We start from the raw sequence: 12,133 nt of genomic DNA on the forward strand, positions 1-12,133 counted from the left end.
TGCGCGGTTGTCGTTCATGGTAGCATCAACAACGCCATCAATTCGAAATGTTGACCAACTATGAGATGCACCATCACGCTTGAATTCATTGATACAATCGCGTATTTTATTCAACAGGGTTCTATCGTTTATTAACGCTTTTGGTGCGTCCTTGAGGACTCTGTCGAGATTAAACCTAATATTTTTCCAGGGCTTAATTGCTGCTAATCTCTCGAACTCCTCCATATAATTAAAACAAGTATTTAAATGAAAGAATATAGTTCAATGAATCACTGCAAATGGTTGATGATTGGGTCGACAACCCCGTGCAATAAATCATGTAGAGGTGAATTCTGCGGGTATCATTTACAAAGCGTTCGTAATGGTTCTCTTGGCCCCCTCCCGTGCTTGGTTTGCCACGTTGGTGTAAGAGGAAAATCGCAGTTGTGTATCAATTGTGGCGGAAAGCGATACAGAGAGTTAAAGCGTTATTACGATAAACGAATAAAAAACGCCGTCATTGACCCCACCGCTGACTCCGTCAAGGACAAAATCATCAAAACTCCTCAAGACTACATTGAAAGGTTTATAATTAAACCAAATAATGAATTAGACAAGTAGTATTATTATACAAATGGACCAAGAATTTCAGCCGCATCCTGTGCTCGTTAATTACGAGGCATCTCGCGACGGTGTTGTTAGAAATTGTAGACTAAAAAAACCAGTTGGATGGAAAAATAATCAGGGGTATTTGATATTTAATGCTGGAGGGAAAAACCATCTCTGTCACAGAATTATCTATGAATGCTTCCACGGATTGATCAAGGATGGTCTCGTTATTGATCACATTAATTCTAATTATCGAGATAACAGACTGTGTAATTTGCAAGCTATCTCTCAGAGCGAAAATATTAAAAAAGGCCAAACTGGTAAGTGCTCAAAGCAAGCAAAGGGTGTCAAATCGTTTAATACATCAACGCACGAGGAAAAAATATTTCAGTCGATGAATGAGGCAGGAAAATATTTCGACATTTGTATCGCCTCAGTACGATTTGTTGCAGAACGAGTATATCAAACAGCGATCTCAAAAAGGACCGGACACAGAATTCGATTTTCGTATATAAATATCAGCGAGTGACAAGGTCACCATGACGAATTGTCTGTAATACTTCATACTAAATAACACACTGCGCGGGGGTTCATTTTGTAAAATAATTTTTTTTTAATTTAAAAATAAGATGTTTTATAAGAATATGAATATCGAAGACATCAATAATATATTAACCGAGATTTCAAAATTAAAAAATCAAGGAATTGAATTATCTGATGGTCTCAACAGCGAAAAAATATTATCCGATTATGAGATTATTAACGAACAATCGAAACGGGGGCGTTTTACCCTGGCCCGCGAGTACTTTTTTATAAAACGATTACAACATACGATTAATGAGAACCTGTACCACAATGACGTAAATGCATTCATTGGACTATTCACTGCCGTTGAAATAATACGAAAAAACTCGGACGTGTTTATGAACGACGCCGGGAGATTTCTAGTAAGATCAAAAACATTAGAAGGATTATAGACGAAAACTCCGTGGAGCCCCCGATGGCACATTAAATGTATACATATCCCCCCGCCACACTCGGCGGGAAATTAGAAATTGCGGAGCAATTGTAATAATGGTAGGCGAATCACTTACTACTCGGCTAGCCAGAGAGCGGCTAGCGGCGCTTAAAAAGTTTATACCGTTACGAGACAGGGTCCGAGAACAACTTCAAACGCGGCAGCAACTACAAACTGATTTTACTGTTGGAAGCGTACAACTCTTTGCTCCGATAACGAGTGCAACCAAGGATGTGAAAACAGCGATATACGGGGATATTCCCGACGAAGAAAGAAAGAAAAAGGCGCCACTGCTTGGCGTACTTGAAAAGATAGCGGCTCAGACCGAACAAACAAAAAGGTCTTTAGAAACACCTCCTGCGGAAATAGCGGTTGCTACAACACGGAGGCCACCACCACTCGCTATAACGGACCCACAAGAACCCTATGTTACAATGGCCGACGAAGAAGAACTAGGTGCTACTGCGAAAGAACCAGAAGAAGAAATACCGGAAGAAATACCGGAAGAAATACCGGAAAAAAAAGAGAAAGGGGAGAATATACCCCGTAATGTACTTAAAAAGGACACAATAGATAAAATTAGAGGCTTCGGCAGCGGGGAAGAATTAGTTAATTTTACTGTCACAAATTTTGCTAAGAGCACACGAGATAAGAAGCATATCAATAGCGGTTACGAGGAAAATGTAAAGGAGTTAAAGGATTGGGCAAGAATGGTGTATTTAGCGAGTAAACATAGAGATGCGGTACCACGTGGTGATCCCGATTACAAAGCATTCCTCGATAAGGTTAAAAGTACAAAACCAAAAAAAGGAAAAGGATACAGCGGTGTGGTTGAAAACGCTTGTCCTGGTAGTGTTCTCAGTGATATATCACGGCTGGAAGTACTAATCGGAGGAAAACGAGCCGGAAATAACTCTCCGGAAATAATCAATGAGGCCGCTGATATTTGCAGGCGGTTATTTGCAGGCGGTATCATGGACATTAATGCATATCGAACGCTCATAGACGAGCTCGTGGATGATTAATTGGAAAACTGGTGTTTTTATAATAAAGATGATCATACACTACAACCATGATAAACCAGTACTCGTCTACGTGGTAAACTCGCGATTGCCTGTTTACCGCGCGTACTATGGAGATGGTCTCGGTAGCACCATTGCGGGGTTATTTACAAGAATGGCTCCAAAAGTAGCGCCGTTAGCCAAACAATTAGGAATGAAGGCTATTGATGTTATTCGTGATAGGGGTATTAGTGCTATTGGAGATGTTGCCGGAAAGGCGTTTTCTGCAGCAAAGGACAAACTAATGTCGTTGGTGAGAAAAAGAAAACAGAAACCACCGGTGATGCCATCAACGACAGTGATGCCTGCAAATGTCAGCAGGGTAATAAATAACGCCGTGGAAGAAAAACTAGAGTCGTTGGCGGCTCAGTCATCCACCGATGCAACAACCAACGCGCTCATGAACGCGATAGCGGGAAGTGGCCTTAAACAGAATTCAAAAAATTTACGACGAAAGCGACGTTGATGGATTTCAATTGAAAACATCAACATGAATAATAATAAAAATGTTTGCGCGAACCGCTGACCCCGCGTTTGATATATATGCCCCAGTGCGCAGGGATGATTCTGTCCGTGATTATCAATTTTATTCCTATCAACCACCACAAGCCGACCTACGATCGCGAATTGAACTTCAAGTCCAAGATACCAGTAAATACTTTTTGCCGTGTGAAGCGTTTATCGAAATTGAGGGAGAACTCGTGACAAATGTTGCCGCTAATACACCGTACGCAAATGACGATCGTGTTCGAGTTGGTTTCGTCAACAACGGTATCATGGCGTTATTTGAGAGTGCCAGATATCTTATTGACGGGCGAGAAATTGAATCAATAGAACGCGAGGTTGATGTTGCAACAACGATAATTGGGTTAGCGAGATACTCGGATGATTATACAAGATCGGCGGGCCCATCTATGATGTTCGCAAAGGACACCACTAATAACGCTGATCATCTTCAGTACATTAACGTGCTGACACCACAAGATACTTCAGTTGCTAATCAAGCTGAAGCGGCTAACCCAGACCGCAGGGCAAGACCAGGCGCTGATTTCACTGTTATAAAAAGTATTAACGATAATTACAATCTAGGATTCGCAACACGAGTAGGGATGTTGCAAGGACAACGCCGACAGTTTTCATGCGCGATTCCACTCCATCACATATTCGGATTTTGCAGAAATGTCAGAAAAGTTATCTATGGGGCTAAGCATACAATCGCGCTAACGCGAAGGGGCGATGATAACAATGCAATATGGCGTGCTGCTGGCGTCGATGACGGTAAAGTCGTTTTAACTAAAATAGCATTGTGGATGCCGCTGTTGACTCCATCAGTTACCACGGAAGCACGATTGTTATCATTTATGGAACAGGGGGGAAAATCGTTGTTGAGTTGGCTAGCGGTAACAACTGATGCTAAAGAGGATAATGTTGCTGATACATTTACATGGCACATGGCATCAAAACAAGGCGTTTCAGCCCCGCGTCACATATTTATAGCGCTACAGAATATGAATCGATTGGGTAATCAAGAACGCAGCCATATGATATTTGATCAATTAGGAGTCAGGGATGTTTCGCTGAGAATAAACGGACAACAGGAACCATCCGAGGATATACAGCTTAATTACGGCGACAATCATGTCGCACGTGTGTACCATCGATTGCTGTCATATATGGGTCGTGATCAAAACGTCGACACTGGTTTGCAAATATCACAACTTGATTTTAAAAACCTGTATCCGATTTATTATTTTTCGTTGGAACATCTTGATTTAACGAGACAATCCGTCGTTGATATACACTTCCGAGCTCGTATAGCCCCGGGTGGTGCCGATTATAGAGCGGTTGCTGTCATTCTCAGTGATAAATCAATGCTGCTAGAAGGTGTTGGTGGACGAATGAGAATCGTTGATGCGCCAGTGGAAAACATGTAATTGAAAACACAAACGCGTTTACAATAAAATGTCGTATAGTGTTGTCAGTGTAGAGTTGACCGATGGTCAAGTCAAGAAATTACGATCAAAGTCGGCTAAACAATGCGGGACCACAATAACGCTGAAGCCGTCGCAGATGGCGGGTGGTAATCATAAGATATCGTTGACGGCGCGTCAAATAAAACATTTCAATGATGCAATGAAGAATAAAAAGGGTATTCAAATAGATTTTTCGGCCGCAGCGATTAAAAACATGGAAAAGACCGGTGGGATATTTCCGCTGTTAGCTGCGATTCCAGCGTTGATTGCCGTGGCCGCACCAGCAGTGGCTAAGGCGGCGGCGTTGGGGGCCGTTGGAACCGCGGCGGGGATGGCATTGAAGAAGGCAACCGGGAAAGGCTATAAAAAAAAGAAACAAGGACGATCCGTGGCCGGAAATGGTCTAAGACTACCGGGAACCCTGTATTCATGGTACTCGGGAAAGGGTCTAAGACTACCGGGAACCGTTTATTAACGCAAGAGTCAATGACTCCTATGTCTAATTTTGATTTAATAGATGCCGCCGACGCGTTAGCGATAAAAAACTTCAGAGGTGTTTTTATGAGGGATCAATTACCGGCGGCACCAAGGAATATTGAAACCGGCATAATTAATCTCGATGGGTCCTCCGGAGCGGGAACTCATTGGGTTGCATACGCGATTGATCCGCGTGCGATCGTCTATTTTGATTCATACGGGTTAGCCCCGCCGAACGAGTTCATGCGGTATATCCGGGCGTGTTCAGCCCGGGCGTGTTCAGCCCGGGTTTTTTATTCCACGCTGCCAACACAGCGATTAAGTGACCCACCGATATGTGGCCGTGAGGTATTGAACGTACTCGCGGCGATTTCATCATCGCGGAAACCACCTCATGTGGTTGTAAACGAATACACTAGTGGGGTCGTAGAGGCCCGGCGGGTTAATTAAAAACACTGTTTTTTTTACAATAACGATGATTGATATTTGGGGACGACCTATCTCGGCGCTGAAAGAATCCACGGAAACGCACGCCAAAGATGACATAAAAAAACTAATCGAGGATGAAATCGCTGAAACGTTAAACCTAACCAGTGTTGACCCGGGCGAAATAGTTGTATTTCAAGACCGCCAGGGTAAATTAAAATCCAGTAATGTGTCGCTGGATGACGTTTTAACACGACAGCGTGATGCCGCCGAGAACGCTATCGCGCTGTATACCAGCGACGGACGACTCAAACCGGGTGAACATCTATCGACGATAACGAATAGGGTAACATTAATCCAAGACGGTTTTATAAGGTTGGATAGATCGGTGACCGAACTTGACGCGCAGGTGAATAAATCTGTCACCGAGGTGAAAAAATCTGTCACCGATATACAACTCACTACCGCTAGTTTTTTTGGGACCCCGACGGTAACCTAACCGAATATTACAACAATAAAAAATACTATTTCGGAGTTTACAACGCTGTCGGGCCAATTTTACACGTTACGAAAAAATGTTAACAGGATCGATGACAACTTTGATAAATTCTTTGGTAAAAAAAATACCAAGCTGGATGAGATTACAACAACTATAAATGATATCACTGCGTATGGACAGGAAATAAAAACAATCAAAGCTGATGTTGCAGCGAACAAGAATAATGTAGACGCGAATGGACAGGAAATAAAAACAATCAAAACTGATGTTGAAGCGAACAAAAAAAATGTAGACGCGAATGGACAGAAAATAGTAACGCTCAAAACTGATGTTGAAGCGAACAAAAAAAAGATGTAGACGCGTATGGAGGGGAAATAAGAACAATCAAAACTGATGTTGCAGCGAACAAAAAAAGTATGGACGCGTATGGAGGGGAAACAAGAACAATCAAAACTGATGTTGCAGCGAACAAAAAAAGTATAGACGTGTATGGAGGGGAAATAGTAACGCTCAAAACTGATGTTGCAGCGAACAAAAAAAGTATAGACGCAAATACAGGGGAAATAGTAACGCTCAAAACTGATGTTGCAGCGAACAAAAAAAGTATAGACGCAAATACAGGGGAAATAGTAACGCTCAAAACTGATGTTTCAGCGATCAGAACTAGTATAGACGTGCATGAACGGAGAATAGGAACAGTCAAAACTGATGTTGCAGCGAACAAGAATAATATAGTCGCGCATGAATGGAGAATAGGAGCAATCAGAACTGATGTTGAAGCGAACAAAGGAAATATAGACGCGCATACAGGGGAAATAAAAACAATCAGAACTGATGTTGAAGCGAACAAAGGAAATATAGACGCGCATACAGGGGAAATAAAAACAATCAAAACTGATGTTGCAGCGAACAAAAAAGTATAGACGCGCATACAGGGGAAATAAAAACAATCAAAACTGATGTTGCAGCGAACAAAAAAAGTATAGACGCGCATACAGGGGAAATAAAAACAATCAAAACTGATGTTGCAGCGAACAAAAAAAGTATAGACGCGCATACAGGGGAATTAAAAGCAGTCGACAATAATATTGCAGCGATCAGAACTAATATAGACGTGCATGAACGGGGGATAAAAGCGGTCAAAACTGATATTACAGAGATTAAGGACAGACTACCTAGAATGACAGAGCAACTCGAAAAAATGAAAACACCTGATGGGAGCATCGGCAATAGCGTATACACGGTTCAACACGGATCATTCGATTGGACTCCTACGCATAATGTAGTAAATATCACCGCAATTGTTAAGGGCATTTATCGATTGACATTGATTTCGACGATGCAGTTTAATATATCATCGCCGAGTTCATCCGGGTTTAACAATACAATATCAACAATCATCGACAAGAATGCAACCGAACGGTTTATAATTAAAGCCGTTGATAGCAATCTATTTAGGACAAACATCACATGGTGTGTAGAATTTGTAGTGGATCTAAGTGAGTAATTGAAAACACTAGCTCTTTTAAAATAAAATGACCACCAGGGTAATTGAATCAGAGGTATCACCGACGTCACATCAATATCGATTCGATACCGCAAAAGAATTCTCCGCGAGCTTGAAAACGCTTTCCGAACAATACCGCGCAAAAATAAAAAAATACCGTCATAAAATAACCGCCATCGACGTGGCCGTGTACTCGGTGTCCGGTATAGTAGCCGGTACCGGTGTCATTTTATCCACGGTGACCATGATAGCCCCGATTGCCGTTCCAATCGCTATCTCCGCGGCGACAACAATTGCTGGAGTTGCCAACGCAATCACCAGAAAGATATCATCGTGTTCTCAGAAAAAACTCAACGAGTATACAGTAAAACATCAAATAGTATCCGACGCGTACTCGAAATTATCCGGGTTGATCTCGTTGTCGATTGATAATTCGTTCATATCCGATGTTGAATTCTCCACGATGGTCCAGTTGTATGGCTCCGCGATGTCAAAAATCGAAAATTTTCAACTGGAAGCCGGAAACCACGTCGCTGAAACCACTTCAATGGGCTTAAAACATTCTTCTGAAAACAAGCAGGTTGTTGATATTCGGTGTTGAAATTAAACACTAAAAACAACGAATAATAATAATGTCGCTGAACCCCGAAGGGTTTCAATTACTTCAACGGATCGCGGAGAACACCACTCCGGTACAAACAAGTATGATATCGATAACGTCAACGAAACCCGAATTCAGTGTGAACTTCCCATCACCGGTTCCAGTAAAGGAAATAGCACTGGCAAAATTGCGAGTATATCACAGTTGGCCTAATATCCGAGCGGACGCATTTAACGGACAACAACCTAATAACTCGCTGGTTTTTGCATGGACAAATAAACCCGATGGAACCCCAGACTGGAAGGAGGTTACAATACCAACTGGGTCATACCAAATAGAACAAATCAATAAAGAATTTCAACGCAGGATAAAATCGATCACAGGAAAAGAATCAAAAATCGCTATTACGGTTCAAGAACCGACGTTATCGTCGACGATTGAAATAAGCACACCGGGGTATATGGTTGATATTTATAACAGTTCAATAAGAACCATACTAGGATGGCCTGAGAATCCACCTCATGGAATCCCCGAGGACTTGCACACGAATGCGCAATCGTATCATGAGATTACCCCCCGGTATCGAGATGATTTGTCTATTATAAAAAACACGTTATTACCCAGCAGGTTTATATTTCAAAACAGGAATACCATGCAATGGTATTTTCCGTATAAGAAAACTCCTGAATCATCCGCCGTGGCCACAGTTAGTTTAAATGATATCACTGTTGCGTTTGCCGAGATTAATCGTAATTACCGATCACAACTAGAACAGCTACGGAAAACAAAAGCACAAAAACACGTTGAGGTGTTAAATCAACTTATATCAGACATGGAATATATTAATGAACGAATCGTTAAGACAATATCTGCTAACAGCGATGATAATAAACAAAAATTCCTAACCGAGTATAATATCACAGAAGCCAATTTACCCGATTTCAAGTTTCCAGGATACAACGCACCAGAACTAAGAAAATCTCTTAATGATTTTCTCGCCCCATCAACTATCCTCAGACACGATAACGGATAGGATGGTAGGCATATTGCTCCATACAACGTAAATATTACGTCTGTGATAGCAATCAATCTAGTGTGTGATGTTATCGAAGGGAGTTACCAGGTGAATACCAAGCAATCAAATCAGGCTCAACAGGGGTATATCCTTTATTCATTTTCACCAACAGCCCCTCCGGGATTTTTAATCGTTGAGAGTCCGATTAATCCCGTCTATATGCGATGCCATAATCGGTTTTTAACAAGAATTAATTTTAAACTTACCGATCAGTCAAATAACCTAATTGATCTACAAGAGGAGGAGTTAGTGATCACTCTGTTTGTAAAATCATTGTAAGTAGCCACTTAGCAGCAGGGAGGGCGATGACATCGACGCGGTCGTCGCGCTTTTTTACCGGACGCTGACGACGCTGGGATCGGCGCGCAGAAGGTATTAATTAAACCAAATGACGATTGGACGATCCCCCGACGACGACGTCGCTTTTTTTTTACCAGGCGCTGACGACACCGGATCCGCTGAGTGCAGAAAGTATTAATTAAGCCAAATGACGATTGGACAAAATGTCGGATTCGCCCTCCCTGCTGCTTGGCAGCAGTCTGACAGTAGTAATAAATTGACAGCAGTCTAACAGAAGTAATAAATTGACAGCAGTCTAACAGTAGTAATAAATTGGCAACAGTCTGATAGTAGTTCCAAAATGTTTCCAACTCCCAATGATTGATATATAAATGCTTTGTTAATTTTGACATGACTCCTATTTTATACCTCGTCCCTCATTGACGTCTTATACTGAACAAAATCTTCTCAAGATTGTCTGAATACTCATGGACATGATTAACGATATGGTGCGCAGAAAACTATGATAATATCATTATCTTGAGAGTCGCAATATTGATTCATGTTGATTGAACAGTGTAAACGTTCTTTTGTAACATCATTCAGTATTGTGTAGTTTACATTTCACCCTGTTTGTTTTATTTGCGAGAAGCTACCAGACTTAAGGGGAACAAATATTTGAATTCCTTTCTTTATTCGATCATCGGTAAAAAAAAATAATTTGGATGTTCAATTAATCGTTTTGGTTCTATATTGTTTGATTATTCCTTTCAGTTCCAGTCATTATCTTATATAAAAATGCATGGCTTCTATTTATACGTGAAATCAGTTTTCATTCTAGGTTAGTGGTAAAAAACAGACATGAAAACATTGGTACCAGTTTTTCTGGTAGGTTTCGAACAGTTTCCAAGAATAAGCACACGTCAGAAGCATCAACTACCGTCACTTGGTCTTAAAGGTTCCTACACAGAAACGGTTACTCGGTCATCAAAGTTCGTACCAAGTTTTCGTTGTTTGTCTCATCAGAAGAATCTTTCTACATCTAATAGGTGTAAATCAACGATTTAGATGTTATTTATGTTCTTTATTCTACAAAGTGTAGCATTGCATTCCGTTGTTTTAGTAATATATCCATACGGCTCTTTCGGGACTAAAAAAGAGCTCTATCTTCTCCCGAATGATATCACTTCTCAAATCTGACTGGCAACGTTCCCAGCATTCTCAGCCCTACTAAGCCTAAACTTACTGACTGAGATTAGAACATGCGATGATAGTATATAATCTTACCTCATAGAAGCAGGTCTCTGAATTATTCTGGGTATGCATAATCATGCAGAATATGGCTGGAATTGGATATCTGAAAATTTGCGTTTCCATATTTGTCATTATTATGGGAGTTATTGTCGTCCTCGGTATTGGATTTGTTCATCAAAAGGTACAGCGGGTAGAAAGAATGATAACTGCTAAGCGGAATGATGAAGATAGTAATGGAAATACTGAAATGAGGAATAGTAATTCGGGAAGTAGATCTGGCTTAGGACACGTAATACCTGCCAGTGATACACTGGTCAACGGTATGAAGAACATGATTGGATTAGAAGACGGTGATAGGATCACAGTACTTGAGGATATTGTAAAAACATTACTGAAAGAACAGGCAAAATGGTTGAAAGTGGTCGATATGAAATCCAAAGAAGATGGGAAGTCTGCTCGAGATATGAGAGTTAAACGGGCAGTGGATGACAGTGAACAGGATGACCGCAACAAGACCAAGGAGACAAACGCAAATGGAGACCATCTACACACTGACATTGGTAGTGCAGTGTATATTCGCTGGGGAAGGAGCTTGTGTCCTGAGGAGACCGAGGTAGTGTATGATGGTGTGACAGCAGGATCACACTATGACCTGCAAGGTACAGCAGCTAACACACTTTGTCTTCCAAAAGATCCTGTATGGGGAAAGTATATTGAATACACCAGTAATTACTCGTTGATATTTGGAACAGAATACAGACTTTGGAGTGGCGAGCACCAGTCTTTGTTTAAACTTCAAAATGCAGAAAAACTCCACATGCACAATGTCCCTTGCTCTTTATGTAGGAGCCAGACTCGAACAAGCGTGTTCATGCTCCCTGGACGTAACATTTGTTACAAAGGATGGCACACAGAATATCATGGATATTTGATGGGTACTCACCACGGTCATAAGAGTCCATCTGAGTATATATGCGTCGATGAAGCTCCAGAGGCAGACCCTGCGGGCTATAGAGACGAAGGTGGAAAATGTTTATTTCCTGTAGAAGCAGTATGTGGTTCTCTACCATGTCCACCATATGTTGCTGGCCGGGAAGTTACCTGTGCTGTATGCAGTAAATAGTTTGCATAACTGTCAACCAGTTTAACGTTATCTACAAAGGTCAAGTGCTGTGTTGTATGTAGATGTAGATGCATGTATTTGAAATATATTTGTTTCATATGTAATTTAAGGAATGGCAATCATTTGAGGAGGCTAGTGGTCATTACACTGTTTTAAATTGCCCGGATTAAAGTGTTATATCAGATATTTCCATGGCATAGTGCACAATAATTTACTGCTGATCTGCATATAAATAAAGCTTTTTACAAAAGG

General features: G+C 41.2%; 1 protein-coding gene across 1 annotated transcript; it reads left to right on the forward strand.

Annotated features, from left to right (window-relative positions):
• Positions 1–10,734: 10,734 nt before the first annotated feature.
• LOC149774650 (uncharacterized) lies at positions 10,735–12,133 on the forward strand. Its single transcript, XM_089944750.1, has one exon. The coding sequence runs from the start codon at positions 10,835–10,837 to the stop codon at positions 11,879–11,881; it is 1,047 nt and encodes a 348-aa protein (XP_089800876.1). The 5' UTR covers positions 10,735–10,834; the 3' UTR covers positions 11,882–12,133.

Source organism: Sinohyriopsis cumingii, unplaced genomic scaffold, assembly GCF_028554795.1.
Source record: "Sinohyriopsis cumingii isolate HCF-2022 unplaced genomic scaffold, ASM2855479v2 utg000160l, whole genome shotgun sequence".
Taxonomy (NCBI): domain Eukaryota; kingdom Metazoa; phylum Mollusca; class Bivalvia; order Unionida; family Unionidae; genus Sinohyriopsis; species Sinohyriopsis cumingii.

What these genes read in the sequence shown, in the direction of transcription:
- LOC149774650 (XM_089944750.1), top strand. Translation starts at nt 10,835, where the DNA reads ATGCAGAATATGGCTGGAATTGGATATCTGAAAATTTGCGTTTCCATA.